Source organism: Urocitellus parryii, chromosome 7 (genome assembly GCF_045843805.1).
Source record: "Urocitellus parryii isolate mUroPar1 chromosome 7, mUroPar1.hap1, whole genome shotgun sequence".
NCBI lineage: Eukaryota > Metazoa > Chordata > Mammalia > Rodentia > Sciuridae > Urocitellus > Urocitellus parryii.
Genome location: NC_135537.1, coordinates 150649163 through 150674235, shown reverse-complemented (window position 1 = coordinate 150674235; position 25073 = coordinate 150649163). Strand labels below are relative to the sequence as shown.

General features: G+C 36.9%; 1 protein-coding gene and 1 pseudogene across 2 annotated transcripts in view; one reads left to right on the top strand and one right to left on the bottom strand.

The window, feature by feature from the left end:
- The first annotated feature begins 1781 nt into the window (after positions 1-1781).
- The window catches only part of Cltc (clathrin heavy chain), a 65415-nt gene continuing 42123 nt past the window's right edge, over positions 1782-25073 (top strand). For both annotated transcript variants that reach the window (XM_026398084.2, XM_026398083.2), the window contains exons 1-2: positions 1782-2243; positions 23389-23596. In XM_026398084.2, the coding sequence (XP_026253869.1) occupies positions 2202-2243; positions 23389-23596 (250 nt within the window). In that variant the 5' untranslated portion in view covers positions 1782-2201. The remainder of the gene's footprint in view (positions 2244-23388; positions 23597-25073) is intronic.
- LOC113189338 (small nucleolar RNA U13) lies at positions 10661-10741 on the bottom strand (annotated as a pseudogene).

Here is a 25073-nt window from a genome sequence, read left to right as displayed (position 1 = left end):
TTTAAGGGTACAGTGTTTTAAAATGATTTGGAATATCACAATCTTTTTTTCTTCCTGAATTTCTGAAAACAATGCATTCATTAGATTTCTAATGTGTGATGACACAGCAGGCATTTTAACAGAAACTTGGGGCACTTTTTGGTCAGATATTTCACACCAAATATCTAAGTTAAAATCAATTGCTTTTGGGATTCTAAATGTACTTCCAGTCTGTATGAAAAAGCAACACACTTAATAATTTTGGGCCCATTCTTGATATAGCTCTTGTATCCTAGATTCTGATATTGAAAATTTAATTTAAGGTACTGTATTACTCCAATAAACAATAACTCCCTTTGGATTTTAATATAAAGCAGCTATTATTAGACTGATATCAGAAAGGTCCTTCCAAATGTTGTAACACAGGACATCTTCAAGTGTTTGGCTTGACAAAGCAACATGAAATTTTGCAAGCATAACTTCACTCCTACAATATGGTGGCAAGGCTTTTCTTTGTAGAACAGTCTCTGACTGCCTTCTTACCTGCCAGATTGTTCTCAGATCCTCAATATGAGAGACAGTGTTTGGGGAAAAACACTAAAAGCAACAAAAATGACTAAGCAAACTCCTTAAGAAAAACTGCTTAACACACAAAATTATTGAATATCCAATAGGGTTTTACGTTCTTTAACTGAAAAAAATTCTTGTGGACTTGAGTTTTTTTCCTCAAGGGCTTTTCTGGAGAAGAAAAAAAAATCTAATCAAGATGAAGGCCTTTATTGGTATTATTATGAAATGTTATTACAGTTTATATTTTATCAAGAAAAAATTGGGAAGATTATTAAGTAATGCTGTAGATACCTTAATGCTGTTGGAAATACGATGATGCTCCGGCTTTGAGGTGCTTAAATTCCACACTGCTAACCTATGGACAGTGTTGAGGTGGTCCCATGGAAATTCACAGTTAATAATCCTTTTCCTTCAGGAAGACATTTCAGTCATCTTTAACCTAATTATATAAATCTGTGAGTTTCAACTTGGTGTAGCTAAAAAATCTGCTACATTTTTGGTGCAATCCTTCCGCGTTATTTTATGACAATTTTATGATAAATAAAAATTCTTAAACGCCAAGATGATCACTAATAAACTAGTCTGATACTAGCCCACCAAAATGTCCGCAGAAACGCTAAGGCCAGCTTGAGATAGCTCACCGATGGCCTTCACTGTCCTTAGAGCTAATTATCTAAGTAACACAGGTTCTACTTGGAATCCGCGCGTCAGGTTCTCCAACCGTCAGAAGGGCGTGTGTAAGGGCAGAGAGGATTTTAAACCCCATTTCATTCCCCCTCCCTGGGATCTAAGAAACCACCCACTGCATGAAACTAGGCGGGGGAGGAGTGCTGCACCAGCTGCCAGGGGAGCGCTCTGCGGCGAGGCCGTTTCCCTGAGTCACCGAGAGGGCGGGAGGCAGGGCCCATCTGCCCACGCCACGTCCTCTTCATCAGGGACTCAGTCGAAATATGCAGGGGCTGCAGGACAAGGAAACAGCACCCGCCATGCCTTAAGGAGGCCGAACAACCACCTCATCCCCAGAAGACGCAGCATTTCCCTAACACTCGCTCTCCATTCTGGCAGCAGTCAACCAACCCGTCACTGCCAGCATCACGTGCACCTGGAAGTGCGTGGGTGGGACCTAAAGCGCCTACGGAAATGACGTCGGTCGCCCCGAGTCGCATGATGTGGCAAAATGCAAAAAAAGTGGGGGGAGGGAAAAACAGCAGCCTGGGGAAAGTGATGATTCCAAAAAAGTAGTCCCTCCAGTTCCTCTTGCTCCCTCTTGTCGCATCAGCAAGGGAGGCTTTCGGCGCAGTGCGCCCCGAATTCCTGCGCCTGACAGCGAGGCGGCGCTTCGTGGAGGGGTACATAAGTCGGAGGGGGTGAGGTGACTGGGCGGAGTTCAGTCGCGGGATCCTTCCGCAGGGCTCAGCCGTTTCCGGAGTCTGCGCTGCGCCCGGTTCCGCCATTGCGGCTCTCCCGGCCCCTGGAGCCTCCGCCCCCGACCCCAGCTCTTTCGTCTGCCTGCCAGTTTCCTGCGTCCCCGGAGAGTATCCTGCTGAGCCCAGCCTCCCCCTTCCCCCTCTCCTCCTCTCCCTCGGAGAGCCCGGGCAGCTACTGCCCCGCAGCCCCAGTGACAGGAGGAGACCATACCCCCCGACAGCGCCATGGCCCAGATTCTGCCAATTCGTTTTCAGGAGCATCTTCAGGTGCGGTTGGGACTAGGCTGGTGAGGGGTGTGGTGAGGTCGGTAGGAAGAAAGGAGGAAGCTGAAGTCTGGGCCCGAGCAGGATCAGATGGGGGGGGGTTGGTTTGGCGTAGATGGAGGAAGGGGCACTATCTTTGAAAGCGTAAAGGGTTAATGATGTGGGCCTTGGTTGGAAATGACGAATCGGGGTGCAGAGGGCGCCGAGGGCAGGCCTGGGTTCCAGGGCCTCTGTCTTGTTTCCTGGATGCCAAGAACTGCGCAGACTAACTTCCCCCTCCCTAATTTACTCGGTTCATTCATTTGAGTTGGGGGGTAAAAGCAGGGGACTTTACTGCGTTTCTCCCGGAGCAAGAATTCTCATCACACTCTGGGCCAGTGCCGGGCTGTCACCTTCCATTGCTCTTTTCTTCCCTTTACCCCATCGTGTCTGCGCTCTGGAGTTGTGTGGCGAGTGGGTTGGGGAGGAGCAGCCTTTTTTCTTCCTCCTTCCACGGCTCACAATTGAGAAAGGCACCTTCCCGGGGGAGGGGGGGGGATGGCTTTGGCTTGTCTTTTGCCTTTCCTGAGACAGTAGCAGCAGAAGGTCACGGAAGGAACTGAAAGAGGATAAAATGGGGGAACGCATTTCTCCGGGCGGTGTCAATCTCATGAGTGCGTGGGGTCAAGGTCCCTAAGGGAACTCGCATTTTTTTTTTTCTCTTTCTTGATTTCTTTGGAGGTGGTGTACCTCTTAACCCCTCCTTGATTCTAGAAGGTAGGAAGAGTTATTCGGAAGTTATCTTGGGGCCTTCTGGAGTCTAGCAGGTAGTTGTGGGATTGTGGTATTGAATACTTCTCTCAGGGCTGGGTGAAATTGAACAGAGCCCTGGGGATAGAGCACACCTGCTTGCAGTCTTGCAGGGTTAGTTGATCTGTAACTGGCTTCTTTTTAGTAGGTTCTAGAGTTCTTCCCCAAGGCGTTTTATCCTGGAGACAACATGCCAAAGAACGACCTAGACAGGTGACCATTCCAGAGCTTCACTGAATTAAGCCTCTGCTGAACGTGTGATTTTTCTGGTTTAATCCTGATTTGTACTTTGGCTGGTGTAATTTATTCACATTAATTTGCTCCCACCCCCCACCCCAAATATCCCCTTAAGTCGGCCTGGTGTTGGGTTCAGTCATTTGAAGGACTAATTTCATGTTTGACATGACACGAATATTAACTTATTAGGCACTCTTATCATTGGAGCCATTTTTATTTACTTTTCCCCATTGGTATAACATCCATAAAGGATTCTTGCTAATTAAAAGGTTTAATATTCAGTCTGTGAGTAAATAAACTTAGTTCTTTACAGATATTGCCACATTTGCTTGCACTAGCAAGAAGTTATTTTCCTTTAAGACTTGAAATGTAAAAAATATATCTTCACCTATATAATGAATTAAATGCAACTTTTTTCAGTTATCTCTAGTTTTCAAATAACTCATCTGACCTTGGCAAGGAAAACAAAGCTGGGGTTGGATAGCTAGTGGGTTTAGTCCTAGCATTTGGAGGAAGCTGAAACTGGAGGATTACTTGAGCCCAGGAGTTCCAGATCAGCATGGGCAACATAGGGAGATCCCCATCTCAAAAAACAAAGCAAAACAAAAAAATTGTTTTGCAAGAATTTAAAAAATGTTAAAGGAGTGAGTGAATATGGAGAAGTTATTTTTTGTGCTAAATTCAGGTTTAATTGTGGTTACCTCTGTTAAAATGGGGTGATAAATGAATGGGGGATTAGGGATTATGAAAGTAACATTTCCTGGATATGAAGGAAAAACATAGGTTTGTCCTCAGACTGGAGTGCATCTGAAGTATATTTCTGCAGACTAATATATGTAAACCAATAAAAAAAAAAGTTCAGCTGCTTTTTCCTTTTTTTTTTTCCCCTTCAATGCTGGGGCTGGAACCCAGGGGTACTCTGTCACTGAGCTACAACCCCCTCCTTTTTTATTATTCATTTTGAGCAGTCTGGTTAAGTTGCCCAGGCTGGTCTCTGGCTTGCCTTGGCCTCCCTAGTAGCTACTACACTTGGCATAGTTTTTTGTTTCTATTAAAGAGGAGAGAAGAGAATGGTTAAATAGTCCCAAAGATTGGTACCCAGCCTTGTCACTAAATAAAGACAGATTTAACATAGGCCTGATTTTTTTAATTGAGGTTTCTGCAGGTCTTTGAGCAAAGCTATTTGCTATCAAATAATCTGAAGATTCTTAAGTATAAAGCAGGTTTGAACATACATTTGAATTGTGACATCCATTTTTTGGAATGCTAGGTCATTATTAAGCTTAGCTAGTATGACTGTGTGTTCCAGTAGATAGTGATTAATTGCACAGACACCCCCAAATCATCAGCTTCTTCTAGAATAATGCATCTTCTGACTTCACATTTTCATCTCCTCCCTTTTTAGAAATTAATAAGGATTATGTTAATTGGCATTTTAGGTCTTTGACCTCTGAGTCAGTTTGCTGAGTAGCAGAAAATGTTCTGAAACACTTAGGATAAAAACTGGAAATAAAGCCTGGCGTGGTGGCACATGCCTGTACAATCTCAGCAGCTCTGGAGGCTGAGGCAGGAGGATCACAAGTTCCAAGTCAGCCTCAGCAAAAGTGAGGCACTAAGCAACTCGGGGAGATCCTGTTTTCAATAAAATACAAAATAGGAATGGGGATGTGGCTCAGTGGTCAAGCGCCAATGAGTTCAATCCCTGGTACCAAAACAACAACTACCTGGAAATAAGAAATGAGGAACTTGAGTGTAGATTTAGCTTGTGGAACTTCAAAAAGCAATCTGTAAATGAATTTATTTTTATGCCCTCTACCTACATTATTCAGCTGAAGAATCTGTCACTAAGACCTGAAACTACATTTTATGAATGTTATTTAAGTTATGAAGGAATTTTTTTTCATTAATGGATTTTAGGCTGATAGCAGTCAACAAATAATTGCGTATTTGGGCAAGATATTGCTGGAGTTGCAGATTCTGAACGAATCTTGGCTACATATAAAATATTGTCTGCAATTCTCAATTCTTGGTGTAGTCAGTGTCTTTATTGCCGGTTGACAAACTCAGTAGTTCCTAGGCTCTCTTGAGTTTTCAGTTATAAATCTCACTCTTCCTCTTTTTTTAAAAAAGTGTTTTGTAGTTGTAGATGGACAGAATGCCTTTTTTATTTTTATGTGGTGCTAAGGATCAAACCCAGTGCCTCACACATGCTAGGCAAGTGCTCTGCCACTGAGCTACAACCCCAGCCCCTCTACTTTTCCTTTTGATGCATAAATGCAGGCATGAAATGTGTTGTTGGGTTAAATGGTAACGATTCTTGCTAAGATTAATTTAGCTTGCAAAGGGAAAGCAATGTTAAGTATTACTGGGGCGTGTTACATGCTTAGCTGGACTGTCTGGAAGAGGCATATCATCTGGAATTATGCTGCAGTCCACCCTGGGAATAGCTTCCAAACTTAAGACACATTTTTCGTAATTTTTTTAATGGTCAGTTCACTCAGCTTAACGGGGTATGGCTGACTTTAGTGAAAGTACTTTCACTCTGATTAGGATATAATTCAGGAACTGTGTGTGCTATAGGACCACAGTCTTTTTCCACTTTAGTGTGTAGTGAATTTGATTTTAGGAAGCTTGATACTTTGCTCTTGGAATAATTATTTCTGACCATAGTTGGAATTTATACCTTGGTTTTCAGAGCTTCGATTTATATTTAGTCCTCAGCTTCTTTGTAAAATTATTCATAAATTCTTATGTTCAACAGTATACAATACCTATTTGAATTAGATGTAACAGATGTATTTTTATCTGTGTTAGTGATGAGGTTCTTTGAAACTTCTGATCATTATTGTCCAGTAGAACTTTCTTTAAGTGATGGAAATGTCTATTAGTATGAAGGGATATTGTGCACTTGAAATGTGTCTAGTGTTACTGAGAAACTCAATTTTTGCTTTTATTTCTTCATTTAAATTTTAATAGTCGTGTGTGTATTGACAGCCAACATTGAATTGCACAATTGATGTAGGCCATAATGATGTGTTTTGTAGAACTGGCTACCTATGTTTATATATGTAGAACATTTTTTTAGCTAAAATTAAAACATTCATCATCCAAGTATTAGTCAAATTCTGTCTCTTTTGGGAAGTGGTAATAATAAATGATTTCTAGTGAATGGGAGAGTCGTAGACTTCTTCATTGCCCCCCCCCCCTTTTTTTCCCTTCACAATACTTTTATTTATTTTTATATGATGCTAAGGATTGAACCTAAGGCCCCACACATGCTAGGCAAGCACTGTACCACTGAGTTACAGCCCCAGCCCAGAGCAGTAGCCTGCTGGATGTCTGGGTACTTTCAGATCTTCAATCAGTTCCCCCCATACACCTTTCTTTTTTTCTTTTATTACAATAAAGTTGAACTTTTTTTTTTTTCTGGTTTTTAACTGGGGATTGAACTCGGGGACATTTAACCACCAAGCTACATTCCCACCCCTTTTTAAATATTTTATTTAGAGACAGGGTCTCATGGAGTTGTTAAAGTGCCTCCCTAAGTTGCTGAGGCTGGCTTGAACTTTCGATCTTCCTGCCTCAGCCTTCCAAGCCACTGGGTTTACAGGTTTGTGCCACCACACTGGGTCCAGACACCTTTCTTAACAATTGAAGAAAGTGAGACTCCAAGTAATGTCCAGGGACCATGATATCAGAATGGGATTTGTACATGGGACTTCTAATACAAAATACTTCAAAGAAATGAAATGATTGTTTTTAAGAGACTGTATCCTAGTATGCTGTTTTTCTTTAGGGCTTTGGCCTAGAGACAGGATTCTTTCTGCTTTTTAAAATGTGGTAAATGATGTGATACAGTGGACAGGACAGGCCAGGGGTTGTTGAGACCAGTGCTAATAGAAAAATAATGAGAGCCTCATTTGTCATTTTAAATATTTTAGTGGTCACATTAAAAAGTAAAATGCAGGTGAGATTAATATTTTATTTAATTCATTATACCAAAATATCATTTCAATATGTAATCAGTATAAAATTTACGAATGGGCTGTTTTACATTTTTTTTTTCTTTTGGTACCAGGAATTGATCCCAAGTATGAGCCACATCCTGAGTCCTTTTGATTTTGTATTTTGAGACAGGGTTTCACCAAGTTGCTTAGGACCTTGCTAAATTGCTGAGGCTGGCTTGGAACTTGTGATCTTTACACACACACACACACACACACACACACACACACAGGGCTGTTTTACATTTTTTTTTAATATTTATTTTTTTAGTTGTAGTTGGACACATCATCTTTACTTCACTTATTTATTTTTTTTTATGTGGTGCTGAGGATCGAATCCAGGGTCCTGCATATGCGAGGTGAGCACTCTACCGCTGAGCCACAATCCCAGCCCTGTTTTACATTTCTTTATACTAAATTCCAAAATCTGATTTTATTACACTTAGAGGACATCTCAATTCAAACCCTGTTTTTATTTGAAGTAGTTTGTGTTAAGAGCTCATTAAATTTACAGTTGAAAAAGCAGATTTATATGCCTAGGTTATTCCAAACATTTAAGTTTTCCAACAAATTAATCAATTTCTGTTAATTATTTGATTTTAATTAACTTAAAAATCAGTCATAGTAGCTGCATTTCAGGTGCTCATTATCTGTGACTACATATGAGACAACACAGTTTATGACTTTTTGTTTCTTTTTCTCTGTAAAATAGGCATGTTACCTCACAAAGTTAACATGAGGATATGAGATCATAAATGTGAAAGTACTTGGTGTAGTACTTTAGGAACATTAATTTTTAGCTGTATAACTTTTGCCCAATACATTTCATTTAAGCATCTCAATCAGTTGACAGTATTTTGTTTGTGGACCTGGATTAGACTCTAGGGTTAAAGTGGTAAATCAGAGTCTGTCTGCACCTTACTTCATGCTTGCATTGATGTCTGATTGTGGATCTTTATGTATTTGAACATTTGATATCATACAAGATTTAATACAAATATTAATGTTTAAATAAATTGATGGCACTCTGAAATTATACTCCCCCAAACAAAATTTTAGTCTTGTATTATATTCCATGAGCTCTCATTGTGTGCCTTTGGTACTTTGTTTTGTTTGGGTGCTGGGAATTAAACCCAGAGGCAGTTTACTACTGAGCAACATAACTAGCCCTTATTTTATTTTACTATATTTTGAGACTGGATCTTGCTAATTTGCAGAGGCTAGCCTTGAACTTGTGATCCTCCTGCCTTACCTTTCTGAGTTGCTGGGATTACAGGCATGTGCCACTGTACCTGGCCCTTTGGTACATTTTTAATTAGTATAGTTATGTAAATGTTCTTTTAAGGTGGTAGTGTTTTAAGTGAATATTCTCACTTAGATGGGAAATAAATTCATAACTTTGTTTTAGCCCTATATGCTAGAATGAGGCTGTTTTTCTAAATTCATATATATACTGGGCTAAAACTACATAAGATCAACTTGTCTCATGAGCCAGTGCAGAGTGCATAGGTCTAGATGTCATCCACTATCCCCCGACCCATTGTATCTTTGGGATGGCGGGAAACTTGAATCTGAATGCATTATTCAAAACCCATCTGTCAGATGTGGATTTTGTGACTCTCTTATGTTGTGATAGACATGATTTAAGATATTTTATCCTGCTTCAAGGGAATGACCACCAAATCTTAATTATCCTGAAATCTTTAAAATCAGAGTACATTTACCATTATATCTTTTTGAGTACCTACCGTGCTACTAAAAATAAAACATAAGCATTTTATGTTCATTTCCCATTTAATTAGCAAGAGAACCCCTTTTGGGTAGGTATGGTTCACCTTATTTTATAATGGGGAATCTAAAGTTCATAACAAGTACCTTAAAAGTTAGTGGGTGTTAGGCTTTAATTGTTCTTTTAATTTGGCATAGATGCCTTTTTGGTATGATCTGTGTAGTTTGAAGTGCAAAATATACCATAATTGTTTGTATCTATTCCATAATATTCCTTGATATACATATGCTATTAGTAGTTTGTTTTTAGGGCAGTATTTTTTATATTATGAGAAAACTAGGGGACAATGAATCAACAATTGACTTTGTTGTATGCCTTGAACAATTATATAGACAGTATCTTTAAAGGGTTTTATCCAAGTTCCCAGGGAAAAATTGTGCAGAAATGATTAAGATCAGGTTAATTTGTAACCAGGATTATCTATATTACTCTCATAAGGCTGAACTTCTAGAACTTTTTTACAGACTTTAATGAGAAGAATCAACGTGTTTCATTTGAAGCCACTTGGGAAAGTAGGAAATTTGCTTTCTCTTTTACAATTCATGTTTTTATGTTTATACTAAAGTAAAACTTGGAATAGAACTCTGTGGAAGACAGTGAAAGTAGAATATGCTTGCCCAGTTTGAGTACCATGGTGCTAGAGGGGGAAATGGTTGCAAAGTTGGATGGTTGTGCTTGGAGGCAGATTTCCAATAATATTAGTACTTCCTCTTCTGAATAACTAGGTAAATAAAGACTTGTCTTTAAAGTCTGAATAAAGGAGATTTTAAAGATGGTTTCTGAAAGAATAGGAAGCAAGTTCATTAAAACCACATTTCATCACATTTTAAAAATCTGTGCAGTGTGCAATTCTGGAAAATGTGTCAGATGTTTAAACTGGACTTTATTGTGTCAAGTTTTTAGCTTGTTTCAACTTTTTCATTTATTAAAATAGTACTTCTTGGTAGTTGTGTTATTAGTATAGGTTTGTGTTTATAGCATAATACTTAGTTCATACAGAAACTTAAGTATTGGTTCATCCCCTCCGTCTTAAAGGGAGTCTTCTTTTTTTTTTAATATTTATCTTTTAGTTTTAATTGGACACAATATCTTTATTCTGCATTTATGTGGTGCTGAGGATTGAACACAGTGCCTCAAGCATGCTAGGTGAGCACTCTACCACTGAGCCACAACCCCAGCCCTTGGGGAGTCTTCTTTCATCCGCTCCATGAACATAGATTCCATGCTAAAGGAAAAACCAAAATTAAAGTCTATCCAGTTATTGAAGTCATATTCTTGGAGTTACACCAGATTCTTTCCTCTTTCTCATTTTCTGCATCTAGAACATTCCTGGAGTACACTGGGGGTCCCAAGTAATTGCAGTTTTTGGTGACACTTGTCTCTTGAAACTGGGAATCATAACAAATGAAAAAATAGGAGCTGGTTAAGAGTTGCTTTCATTTATTTCTGATCAGCTGCTCATCTGAGGAAACCACGGAAGTAGAGTAAAGCCAAAGACAGTTCATGTATGCTTAGCTTAGCAAACAGCTGACTTTGCATATGTCTTCCTGCACTCTGTATTATTCTAGATTTAGCCATATTGAACTGTCTTTATTTTTTCACATCACCTGTGTAATGTACTGACATTGTAACAAGATTTAGAGGGAGGCACATCTCACACACAGCATGAACACCCAATCGTCCATTCTTTTTTTTTTTTTTTTAATATTTTTTAGTTATACTTCTGCCTCCAAATTTCTGGGATTATAGGCCTGTAATCTTTTTATTTTGGTTATTTTTTTTTTTAATGTGCTGAGGATCAAACCCAGGGTCTCACATGTGCAAGGTGAGCACTCTATCACTGAGCAACAACCCCAGCCCATAATCATCCATTCTTATGAACTAAACAGATCTAATAATTTCTTCCTCGGCGTATGGTCTCACATTTGCAACTGTTGGATGTCACAAACATCTTACATATTTCTTGAAAAGCATCTTTTAGGGTGTATTTCTGGAAATCATAGTTTATATCAAAAGATGAGTGGGAAAAACACTCTCCTAATTGCAAATTTGATGCTTATTATAAAATTCCCATGATTACACCAAAATGAGTTTTTTAAAAAGCACTTTGGAATGGAGGTGACATTCTAGTACTAATGAAGACACTAATATAAAAAATGCATATTTAGAAAGTCTTTATTCATTTTCTCTTGCTGTAACTAAATATTTGAGACTGGGTAATAAAGACTAGAAGTTATTTGGCTTCTGTTTGTGGAGGCTGGGAAGTTACAAGACCATGTAGTCATTTACTCTGTATCTGGTAAGGATCTTCTAGTTGCATCATATCATGGTGTAGGGCATCACATGGCAAAATAGAACAATTGAGCTAATTGTGGTGTCTCTCTTATAAAGCCACTAATGCCATCATGGGGACCCTACCCTCATGAACTCATTTAATTATTGTTGCCTTTTGAAGACCTCCAAATACTATTAGCATATGAATTTTGGGGGGATTCATCAAATCCCACAGCAAGGAGTTTGAATAAAATGGTTTCTGAAACAAGAAAGTGGTTATTAATTTTGTAATTTTAATTGCTTATATAAACCAAGTCAGCTGATTACTTGAATTGTAAATTAGCTTATCATGAAATAGACTTAATGATTACCCTAACCATTTGTAGTTTAAAGGATCCAAAAGCCCCCCTTTTCCCCTCTTTTTTAATGCTGGCTGTCAAACCCAGGGCCTCCCCCATGCTAAGCAATAAGTCTATCTCTGACTTACAACCCCAAAAGTCTTTTTAATTGAAATAAAATTCATAAAAAAGTTAACCTTATTTATTTATTGATATTGGGCTTGAACCTAAGGGTACTTTATCAATGAGTCACATCCCCAGCCCTTTGTAATATTTATTTTGAGACAAGGTCTTGATCCTCCGGCTTCTGCCTCCAAATTGCTGGGATTATAGGCCTGTGCCACTATATTCAGCAAAATTCACTCCCACTTTAAAGTGAACAACAATTTAGTATTATTTAGTACATTTACAATGTACCACTATCACCTTTACCTAGTTCCAGAGCATTTTCATAGTCTAGAAAGGAAACACCTTACCCTTTGGCAGTCTTTTCATCCTTCTGTATCCTTAACTGATGTACAAATTCTGAATATTTTACATAAATGGAATTATACAACGTTTGACTTTTTGTTTCTAACTTCCTTCACTAAGCATAATTGAGGTTGATCCAGTGTACAGCACATCTTGATATGTTGTTCCTTTAGCTTAATAATACTCCATTGAATGGATAGATCACATTTTCTTTTTTCTTTCCTTTCATCAGTTGATGGATATTTGAGTTGTTTCTGCTTTTTAGCTTTTGTGAATAGTGCTACTGTGATTATTTCTGTGCAATATTTTTGTTTGTTTTTGCTTTTGGTGTTGAGACTGAATTCAGGGCCTGGTTTATGCTAGGCAAGTGCTTTATCACTTAACTACATCCCAGGTCTTTCTGTGTAAGTTCTTGGTTGAATCCTTTTTGTTGGGTATTTTGGATCTGTGTGAGGGAGAGGAATTAATTGCTGGGTATATGATATGATAGACATGTCTGTGGCTGTTAATACTATCCATATTATAGCACTTTAAGCATATATAATATATCTCTGTGGCCTTTAGTATTAGTGCAATATGATAGAAACAGAAATAACTGTAGAGTTAATGGATTGCAATAATAGAAAGTACAAAAAAAAAAATCCTGATGGCAATTAAGAGCGGAATTGTTTCTTCATTGAGCAACATGGAAAGATGATTTAGATGATTTGAAGACTTCATTTTTTAGATTTTGAATCCAGTGGTAAATCCCAGAGTTAAATGAAAGAGAGGATGTGATAGAATATGTTACAAATTTAAGAATTAAAGAAACCAAAATAATTGGAATGGAAGCAGTTTTCAGACAGTGGAAGAAAACTGTATTGATAGGAAGGAAGGAAAATTTTAGTGCCATGAATTAAATTGTTAAATTAAATTTTAGTACCATGAATTTTGGATATATTTTGCTCCCTATCAGACATCCAGGGCATACCCTTTCCCTGACTGAAAAAAATCAAGATGGTAGTCTTTTTACAACACAAAATTTTAGAGTGAAGCAAGTGTCTACATGATTTTGAAATGAGATGTTTTTTCTCATTTTTTTAGAGGACATGAGCCTCAGTTTGAACACTCTAGGATCCTTTGAACCTAAAACCTATTTTTTTTCCCTATAGATTTTTTTATCAGTAGTAATGACAAAGTTGCAATTTTAAGTTGTCAAATAATAGATGCTTAACAGTGTTAATTGAAGACAAATCATAATCTAATAATTTTAATGTTTATTCGGACTCCCTGAATTGTTAATATTAAGTGGTTTTGAGATAGCCAATACCTCTTCATGCTCAGTGTTAATTATTTCATTTATTTGAACTCGAAATTTGTGGCATTTAAGTTCGAAAGAACATATTTCAGTAAGTCAATTGTAAAATAAGATGGTTCTGATCTTGTAACTAATAGCAGCTGGAAGGATGATAATGCTTTAAATGAGTAACCCAACTAGAAAAATGAGTGAGACAGTAGTACACTATCTAATTTCCTAGGAAGTCTGTCAGTATAGGTAGAAAATGCATGATTGTGTGCACCAGTGATAGAGATGAACTTAATGTAACACTAGGCTGTCACTTAAAGTACAGTTGGGAACTGGGGTTGTGGCTCAGTGGTAGAGTGCTTGCCTAACATGTGTGAGGCACTAGGTTCGATTCTCGGCACCACATACAAATAAATAAAATAAAGGTCCATCAACAACTGAAAAAAAAAATAAAGTAAAAAAAAGTACATCTTGTGCTGGGATTTGTGGCTCAGCCATAGAGCTCTCGTCTAGCATGGGCGGGACCCAGGTTCGATTCTCAGCACCACATAAAAATAAAGGCATTGTGTTGAGTCCATCTACAAAAAAGATATTCATATTCTCTCTCTCTCTCTCTCTCTCAAAAAAAAAGTACATCTTGGGAAGTTGTGTCATAGAATGAAGTTTCTTTAGGACTTTTAAGCTATAACTATAAGGAAACTGGACAGATATTTTAGTTACTCCTACCAGGAAACCAAGCCCTTGGTGTCTGCCCCAGGAGATTCAGATCATCCTTTGAAGGTCTTTATGTTAAATTAGCACTAAGTATTATAATCTAGAACCACTGCAGTAAGCCTTTCTTCTTTTTCTTTTTTTTTCTTTTTCCTTTTTTGCTACATTCTGCTCCCTACCACCAATATATAGTTGATTGCAACTCTGGTAGTAGCATTTGGTGGTTTTGTGTCCCCTGAATGGTGTTTATACGAAAAAAGGCATAATCTTGGAAAGTCACACCCATCTCTAGAGATTTGGGGCATAAAAACTTCCGTGTATTTCCCTAGATCGTGTTCAAAATTGATCTAACATTTTGTCTAGTTCTTGTGTTTTTTTTAAAAAAAAAGATGTAAAATTTAAAGTTTTAAAAATTTCCAGTCAATAGTAGGTTATGAGTAGGAAAAATTTTTTAGGTGTTTGAGTCTCCTGGTAGTTTATCAAAGCTAACAGTCTTGGAATCCATGTCTCTGGCTGTGATTTCTTTCTGAAGGGATTGCTTACAGTTTGGTGAGAGTGATAGTCAGAAATTCTCTTTAGAGACAGTGATTCCTTCAAGGGCTAACAAGGAGAAGAAACAAATCTGTATGTTTAAGTGTGAGGTCAGCAAAGATTAAAGACATGTTTATTTTTTATGTGAAATCTGTGGTGCCCACAAAAAACAATGGCTGGTATCCTGTTGATGGAAGAACTGAAGGAATGCTGCATTCTCAGCATTTTTCTTCGTTTCCTGTAGAATACAGTAACTGCAGTTTTTATTTGACACTCTGCTAAGTTTCCAGGAGGGGCTTAATAAAGTAACTCCAGCTTTTTTTTCTTTCATTCTTTCAAAGTTCTAGAGATTGAACCCAGGAGGTACTCTACCACTTAGCTAATGTCCCCAACCCTTTTTATTTTTTATTTTGAGACAAGGTCTCACTGAATTGCACTTGCTGACTTCAAACTTCTGATCTCCCTGACAGCCTCCTGAGTTGCTGAGATTACAGGCCTGTACCACCACCACTGCCCCTCTCCCTCATACACACGTACATTATGATTGATACCAGAAAAGGTAGCAGATTTATTTATTTACTTATTTGGTGCTGGGGATTGAACGTGGGCATTTTACCACCAAGCTACATCCTCAGTCCATTTTGATTTTCATTTTCACTAAGTTGCTGAGGTTGGTCTTGAACTTGCAATCCTGCCTCAGCCTCCCAAGTTGCTACTGGGATTACACATGTGTGCCACCATTCCTCACTCCGTTTTGGAGTTTTTAAAAGATGTTTTGCTGAGGGGCTGGGGTTGGAGCTCAACAGTAGAGTGCTCGCCCAGCACATGGGAGGCCCTGGGTTAGATCCTCAGCACCATATAAAAATAAATAAATAGGGCTGGAGATGTGGCTCAGCGGTATCGAGCTCGCCTGGCATGCGTGCGGCCCGTGTTCGATCCTCAGCACCACATACAAACAAAGATGTTGTGTCCGCCGAGAACTAAAAAATAAATATTAAAAAAAATTCTCTCTCTCTCTCTCTCTCTCCTCTCTCACTCTCTCTTTAAAAATAAATAAATAAATAAATAAATAAAGTAAAGGTATTGTGTATAACTACAACTAAAAAATAATAAATATTTTTTAAAAAGACATTTTGCTGAATTAAATACTTGGGATAGAAACTTAAAACAAATCTTGAAGCACATACTTTTAAATTCCTGTATTGGGAGATAAAATTGTTGACCATTCACTGTATTGGTAACACCTATTGAGTTCTTTTTTTTTTTTTTTTTTTTTTAAAGAGAGAGTGAGAGAGAGAGGGGGACAGAGAGAGAGAGAGAGAGAGAGAGAATTATAGTATTTATTTATTTTTTCTTAGTTCTCGGCAGACACAACATCTTTGTTTGTATGTGGTGCTGAGGATCGAACCCGGGGCGCACGCATGCCAGGCGAGCGTGCTACCGCTTGAGCCACATCCCCAGCCCCTATTGAGTTCTTTTGATACAAGAGTCACAGAAAAGATAACTGAAACAGAACCATGCCTACAACACTTGCAGAATAGCTTGGAAATTCAGTAGCTTATAAAGACTTCCTTATATTTTTATTATTTGGATGAAACTAGAAGGAAGACTCTGGAAAGTATAAAGCCAAGCACTGAATGTGGAATATAAGTTCTTAGTAATGCTGTCACAAACACAAATTGAATGTATTTTAATTTTCAGTCAGTAGAGCTGGTAAATGAGCTCTTTTCCAAGTATATTAGTCATTCATCAGAGGCAAACTTGTATGGTAAACTTGCAGAGAAGCCAGTTTCTGATGAATTTATTTTTGTTTAGTCAGATGTAAGAACTGCTAGAGGAAATTAGTAAGCTGAGAGCAAATCTGTCACTCCTTCAATTATGTAGTATTTATAGGTAGAAATACAGTTGTTTTTGATTGAGGTAGAGCCTTTTTGTGAATGGAAAGGTGTCTTTAGTCAGAATTGATAATTGAAAGATATTTAATCCAATTGTATACATTAAGAAGGGTAAAAAGTTAGACATGGTGGTACACACCTATAATCCCAGCTTCTAGGGAAACTGAGGCAGGTGTATCCCAAGTTTGAGGCCAGCCTGGGCAATTTTATCAAGACCCTGTCTCAAAAAAATGAAAAGGCCTGGGAATGTAGCTCAGTGGTAAAAACATCTCTGGTTAATATACAATACCCCCCCTGCCCCCCTGTCCTAAGAGGAAAAAAAGGAAGTTGGGCAAAAAAAATGCTAGCATAAGACAAAACCATATAAAGCCACACTATATTTATGGCCCATTTGGTCTTTTAACAGTATTTTCATAGTTTGATCACTAAGGTATTCTAATACATACTGACTCAGCGCCCCTGGGTTTCCTTATTCCTGGCATATCAGAGTTTTCCCATTCTTTAGGAACACATGAAGAAAGCAAACTAGTATGTGTCACCATACTATAGTCTTGAGTGCTAGATTATTGACAGGACAAAAATCCCTACAGTGTAGAGCAGTTCTGTACTCCCACACTGATGTGTGTACTTGATGTGTACCATATCACTTTAACTTTTCATTCAGCATTGAGGCATGACTTTATTCCTCCTCGAGCAAGAATGGACACTTTCCCTTTTCTGTTTGCTGTAAATGTGACAGTAAATTTTTTTTTGGAAAATATTAATCACTTCTTCAGTGAAAGGTCTTGTCTACTAGAACATTGTGATTAGATTCTTGTTATATAATTTTGTCAGGATGGATACCACAAAGTGATGTTGTGTTCTTTTTAATGCATTGTGTTGAGAGGCGCAGGCTGTCAATTTGAGTCATTGCTAGTGATTATAAAACTTTGATCACTTTCATTGAGAAATTTCTCCACCACAAATTTTCTTTTCCCTTTGTAACAAGTATCTTGGGGCAGAGGGCGAGTGGAGATACCTTGACTGTGTAAGTATCTGTTACTCAAAATTTCATCCATTAGTTTTATTCCATTGATGATTATTTCTTGAAACAATTCTGATTGCCAGATAATGACTTCTTGAAAATTGCATCAGGGGCTGGGGATGTAGCTCAAGCGATAGCTCTCTCCTGGCATGCTTGCTGCCAGGGTTCTATCCTCAGCACCACATACAAACAAAGATGTTGTGTCCGCTGAAAACTCAAAAATAAATATTAAAATTCTCTGTCTCTCTCTCTCCTCTCTTATCTCTCTCTCTCTCCCTCCCTCTCCTCCCTCCTCCCTCTTCCTCCTCTCTCTCTCTCTCTCTCTCTTTAAAAAAAATTGCATCACTGTTTCACTACTTTTAAGTTGATTTTCTTCTTTATGGAACAACTTTTCCTTCTCACCACTTTTTTCTTTCTGTTATTGGAGACTTATAGATTTTGTCTCTTTTAATTTATAATTGTCTTAAAATTAGTTTAGGGTATAGATTCTGTAAAGGAATGATGTCTTTCTGTGTAAGATGATTCTGGACTATAATTTTAGAAAGGCATGTTAATTATCAGTGTTGGTAGAAAATTTCATCCTTTTAATTTTTATTTGTTCTTTTTAGATATACATAACAGTAGAGTGGAGGATTTCATTCTTTAAGAAAGTTATTTTCAGAAGCCTACAGTTTAGTTGACTGAGGTAACTTGGAATTGTTAGGCATGGGAAAATTGGGAAACATTAGCAAAGTTTGGTTTTTGGAATGGTATAGTATGAGTCTCCCCGCTCTACCACCTCAGGCTTTTTTATTTTTCATTTTGGGACAGGATCTCACTAAATTGCCCAGGCTGACTTTGAACTTATGATCCTTCTGCCTCAGCCTCTGGAGTTGCTGAACTTATAGACATGTACCACAGTGGGGTATTGAACAGAAGTCTTCAGCTGTTTTGTACATTGAGAAGAGAGATACTGTGCCTGTATTCTATTTTGCCTTCTGTTTCTTTGGTCTTGAGTGAAAAGATAAATTTTGATGTTACTGACCTTATCCTATTTGTTTTCATTAGCTTCTTCTTCCAGCGTAGGTTTTTGGAGACATATTTTCCAAGTTTGTAAGAAAGTTTTATCAATACTGTTCTATGATGCCTTTCTAAAAATAAGAATTAAGATAGGGTTACTTAGCATGAAAATGGTGCATAGATATGAAGATTCTGGTCTCACAATTTAATTAAAGAATAGAATTGGAAAAAGTGTAATTTTCTCTGCAACTCTCCAAAACAGCATTTCAGTGTGTTGAGTAAGTTAAATTCCTAGAGACCACTGATCTTATATTATCAGTAATTAAAAGCAGTTCCCACCCAGAATTTTAACCAACCTTGTAGACAGCTGAATTAAGCAGATAATGAAATGGAAATGCAAAAAAAAAGGCTAACCTTGAGCTAGCCTAAAAGTACTGATATGTGTAGGTCCTAATGTTCAATATCTGTTGAAGCCCTAAAAGTATGTCAGGCACTGTTCTTAGCATTTCACAAATCCTCACAACTTTTGAGAATAGGTATTGTCACCCAGATATTTTGGATGAGGAAACAGATGCATAGACACATTGATTTGTCCATGGTCATTTTACTGACAAAACAGGGACCATATCCAAACATTTTGTTTCTTATGAGGAATCTACAAAAGAAATTAATTCTAGATGTCACTTGAACTTTATATTCAAAGTTATAAATTAGTACTATAATTGTCTACTTGAATGAAGAAGTTCTGTTTTATGGGCAATTTGAAATACTATTTCTTAAAATAATCAGAAATGTAGTATATTGCAACCCCTTTCTTTCCTTGCATGTTAATCCAAATTGAGGAGGGAAGGAGAGGAGAGGGAAAAGGTAACATTTTTGTATGATGTGTAACATGTAACTCCAGGGTACTCCAGAGTTTTGGCTTAGCTGATTAACAATAAATCTGTTTACTTAACCTTTTGGAAGCTAGGTTTATGCTGTCAAGTCCTAAAGTAATGCTACTTGCAGATCAAAATCTAGTATGGAAGCCAAATTATGTTATAAGGTTTATGTGCTTCTTCATAAAAAGAAGCAGTTGAGAAACATTATCCTTTTGTACATTGTAACATTAATGTTTCTTGAAAAGGGGAGGATGGAAATATATACTTTTTATGTATTAGAGGATACCACTGATATGTTTGTCTCTAATTGCTTGATGGAGAGAGAAATATTACTGGAAAGATGGGGTTGGATGGCTTTTCATAGTACTAAACTCATATAGTTTGAATATCTTACCATATGCATGTGGTAACTTTAAAAAAGCAATTTGTTTTCTTGAATTCAGGTTTGTTGACTCCATATTCTCAGGACAGCAAAATAAAAGTTCTTTGAAGTTTAAAAAGCTTTATTGTAGAAATTTCCAAGCATATCTCAAACTAGAATATCTCCAGCTTCCACAATAGTAACTTTTTTGCCAATTGAGAGGATAAAAAAAAGTGACTGTAGTTTGGATATTGTATGGTTTCTGGAAGATAGCTACAAATTTGTGACATACAAATTGCCCTCAAAATTTCAAAATGTGGTTTGTTCCACGTTCTGTAATTAGTTTCTGTGGTATAATTCATGTTCTGTGACAACTTTTTATAAGAGACTAAAAGATCTTCATGGTTAGTATAGGCTGTTTGGAATACCAAACCTGTTTAAAAGTATTATGTTGCACTTTTTAAAAAGTTTTAATCTCTACAGATATTACTAGACATAGTTATTTAGTATAACCTTTTTATATGATCCAACTCTGAGGGTATACCTTAGCCAGAATTGTGATTAAGGATGATGGCTTGTCCTATTGCTCTTGTTTTGGCATGTTTCTGTTTTGAATATATCACAGTGAAATATGGGGAGAATGGGTGAATACTCTGTGCATTCTGTCTCAAAATTAATACCAATAAGGGAAAAAGATCTTACCAACCTTATTTGAAGAGGTGGAAAAATGTAACTTCCTTTTAACTGATAGGAATTTGAAGTTCCTCTCATTTCCTTTCCTAACAACAGTGGAAGGCTTTTTAGGAAGGAGCAGTTTCCTGTTTAGTTGTGTAGTAGGCCATTACTTACATATGCTTTTTAATATGTTTAAACATTTAGTATTGTTTAAGAGTTTGCCACTTAGCTCTTGTTTAGTGTTGAGTTTTTTTTACAATAAAGTATATTTGTCTATTTCACATAGGGGTGTTTTGAATAGTACTATTACATTCTTAATGGAGAAGACAAAAAATTACATTTCCATAATTCTCTTGGTAGAATGTGTTTAATGAGAAAGGAATATATAGATTGCAGAATTACAGGCAGTCCTACTCTATTATAAAATCAAATCTTTGCTTTTTCTGCAAGGAGAACACCTGAGATTGAAGGTCAGTGCTGTTACCACATGTTTTTCTACTGTATTTGTTTTTTTTGGTTTTTTGTTTGTTTGTTTGTTTTAACTGGGAATGGAGCAGAGAATTGGAAACAGGATGCTCAACTTTCTTTTTCTCTTCACTGGCTTTTTAGTAGTGGCTTCTTAGATTTGCCTTGAGTCTGCCTCTGAAGTTGCGGGTGAGGAGGAACCCATTGTAAGAATCATTTTTGAGTACAATTAATAGTATCTGTGGTTTACATTTGTACTTTGAATTTAATTTTGGTTTTTGATTAACACGGCTTTTCCTCTTGTCTTTTTGAACATTATAGGACTTAAGTATTGAAGCTGAAACTCAGAATTGTAGCAGGTGTAAGTTTGGTAGAGACTTTAAAACATACAGTTCTCAGAGTAGTTGAAAAGATAACTTGTTGCTTTTAGGGATATTGCTCTATGAACTTTGAGCCACTGGAATGTTTTCTCTGATTATTGGAAAGGTAACTATTTCCATTAAACCTTCAAGAGTCTAAGAACCCTCTACTCTGAAAAATTCAGGTAAATACCTATCCTGAAATTATTCTGACACCTTGGTTTATGATAGGCCTCCCTAAAGCCCACTGGCTATCTCTTTATATGTTTTGGGAACCATTTACATTTATCATTCTCCATTAGTTCTGGTGCTAAGAGTAAACATAAAATTTTAAGTCAGGAGTAAGTGAAAATTAATTCATAATGTTTTATTGTAACAGTTCATTATAAATGATCCATTTCAGCTTATAGTTAGCTTGCATTTTGGCATATACGTAAGCTTGTAAAACTGGTTAATATTCTCCTTTATTACCATCTTTGTATTAATGGTTAGACAGTTGTTTGACTCCTTGCCCCTGGTATTAAGTGATTGAGTAACTACACTTTATAACTGCTTAGGCCTATAGTCATTGAGGTCTAAGAGGTAAGTGAAAGTAAATCATAGCCTCTCAGGCTTAAGCTGTATCTTATTTAGATCGATCCTGGCCTGGTTATTTTTCAGCAGTAATAGCAGAAGAGTTTGTCAAAAGAATTAGACAAAGTACAGTTAACCTTGGCTCAGTCAGTCTAGAGGTGATCTCTAGGGAGGGAAACTATTACTGAGGGACAAAGATGGTGCAAAGATTTGATTTTTTTTTTTTTTGTATGTATGCTTTTTTTTTTTTTCCTTTTTGTATTTTGTGCCATGTGAATTTATTACCTAATGGAGGAAGGAAGTCTGGCCATGGATAATAAAAATAAAGGCTTCAGGTACCCTCTTTCAGTGGGACTTAATTTGTCCATATCATATTTAATCACCTAGCATATTAATGACCCACTCTGGTAGAGATACCTTCCAGTAATAAGTGAGCTTAAGTTCTTACACACTTAGTTGGTTTTCAAAGACCTGCTATTTTTAGATATTTAGTGCCTTTTGAGTATATAAAGTAAATATAATTCCCTTATTTTTTCTTGTTAAAACCATTAAGTAGCTCCCTCTGCCCACAGAACAAATTCAGGATTCTTACTGAGGTACTTTTAGTTTTTCAGTCTAGCTCTTGTCTCTTTGTTTGCCACAATCCTTTCATAGTTTACGTTCTTGTTGTGGCAAAAGTACATGTAACTCCCTTAGACACTAGTATCTCTGTGCCTTAGCACATGCTTCTTCTTTTGAGAATTCTCTTTAATTTTCTTCTGTGTCTTCCTTGAAGACATTACCTTAAGCTATGGGGCATTTTTCAAAAGAGCATCCCTTGTTATCTTTGTTTTGGCACTTTTGTACAGTATTGTAACTTGGTGTACTTGTCTACTCTTGGTAATCCAAGTTCCTCTAGATCAAGAACTCTGTAGCATTCTAAATCTTTCACTATTCTGTAACTTTATTTATAGATACCTGAAGCCTAATGCAGGTGAATAAGTGACTGTACTAAATGTTCAGGAAATTAAGAGAAGATAGGTTCTCTTGGGCATGGTGGCACACTTGTAATTGCAGCAGTTTGGGGGGCTGATGCAGGAGGATTGCAAGTTCAAAGCTAGACTCAGCAATATAGAGAGACCCTAAGCAACTGAACGTGATTCAGTGGTTAAGCACCTGTGGTTTCAATCCCTGGTACTGGGAAAAAGAGTTCAGTAGTTCAAAGAAACATGATAACTTAAAATTCCTTGAGCCACAAATCTTAGAGCTTTCTTTTAAAATCATCTCTATTTTTTCTACCTTTGTGTATAACCATGAAGTTATAATGAAACAATTGAATGCCATGTTTATGGGAAGATGTGAAGGTCCATTATTTGTCTATTAATTACCTCACTTTAATGAAGTTGTCACCTTACATTAATGGATAAGTGACGGTTTATAATGATAACAATATGTGAATGTAATTTTTTTAACTAGTTTGGTAATGTGGTTTATTCATTTTTTTCTAGCTCCAGAACCTTGGTATCAACCCAGCAAATATTGGCTTCAGTACCCTGACTATGGAGTCAGACAAATTCATCTGCATTAGAGAAAAAGTAGGCGAGCAGGCTCAGGTGGTAATCATTGATATGAATGACCCAAGTAATCCAATTCGAAGACCGATTTCAGCAGACAGTGCCATCATGAATCCAGCTAGCAAAGTAATTGCATTGAAAGGTATAAAAGATTGTGAATTTTTTTTCTTAAAACTCTTCCTATATATATTTTATGCAGTACAATAATTGGTTTTTTTTTTAAGGTGTATTGAATTAAATAAAAAGATATACAAAGTTAAGGCTAATACTGAACTTTACTTTCATGGTTTTTACTTGGGATATTTCTTTTTTTTTTAATATTTATTTATTTATTAGTTATTGGTGGACACAACATCTTTGTTTGTATGTGGTGCTAGAGGATCGAACCCAGGCCGCACGCATGCCAGGCGAGCGCGCTACCGCTTGAGCCACATCCCCAGCCCTACTTGGGATATTTCTATGAAATGTTTTAGAATAGATCAATTTGGAATGATTTTAAGTCTTAAATATACTTAAGTTTTATGATATATAAAACTGCTAAAAATATCTCTTTAGAGGAAATAAATTAGTAATATATTCTAAGTAAAATATCCTTTACTGTATTAGGAGCTAAACATTTCAAAATTTATTATGATAATCCGCTTGTTTTTTCATTTTTATATTTCAGAGTTTTGTTTCATTTAGATAATTAAGTTATAAACACAGTTTGAATTTACACTGATTGTTAAGTGTGTGTATATAGGTAAATATTAAAATTTAGAAATCCAGAATTTGAGATCATTCAGACTAATTTTAGTTGTTACAAAAAGGAAATGTATAACCTATCATTCTAAACAGAGTTCAGTAGTTTTGACTATCTGGGAGCGTCTGTTATGATTAATCTTTTTTCTTTGAATTTTAAAATGAGAATGTACCTGACCCTTTATAATAGAAGTTTTAAAGAAAGTTAGGTCATTGGCATGAACATACTTTATACAAAGATATGAAAAATTGTGCTCTATATGTGTAATAAGAATTGTAATACATTCCTCTGTCATATATTTAAAAAAAATAAAATCAATTTAAAAAATAAAGAAAGCTAGGTCAAGAACAATTAAATTGACTCCTGAAAAGGCGTTTCGTTGCCCGTTTTTTTGCTTTGTTGTTTTTTTCTTTGATAGTAGGAAGAATTCAACCATTGAGCCACATTCCCAGACCTTTTATTTTTATTTTGAGACAAAGTCTCAAGGCTTAGGGCCTCACTTAGTTGTTGAAACTGGTCTTGCTTTTTCCTCTACCTTCCAAGTCACTGAGATTTCAGGCATGTGCTATTATGCCTAGCTTAGAGGTGTTGAACTTTTTATCCAAACTTTTCTTTATGACTTAAACTGTATATTTAGTAACACAGGTTAAGTATGTCTTATCTGAAATGCTCAGGACCAACATTTTTTTTTTTTTTTTTTTTTAGGAGAGAGAGAGAGAGAGAGAGAGAGAGAGAGAGAGAGAGAGAGAAAGAATTTTTAATATTTATTTTTTAGTTCTCGGCGGACACAACATCTTTGTTGGTATGTGGTGCTGAGGATCGAACCCGGGTCGCACGCATACGAGGCGAGCGCGCTACCGCTTGAGCCACGTCCCCA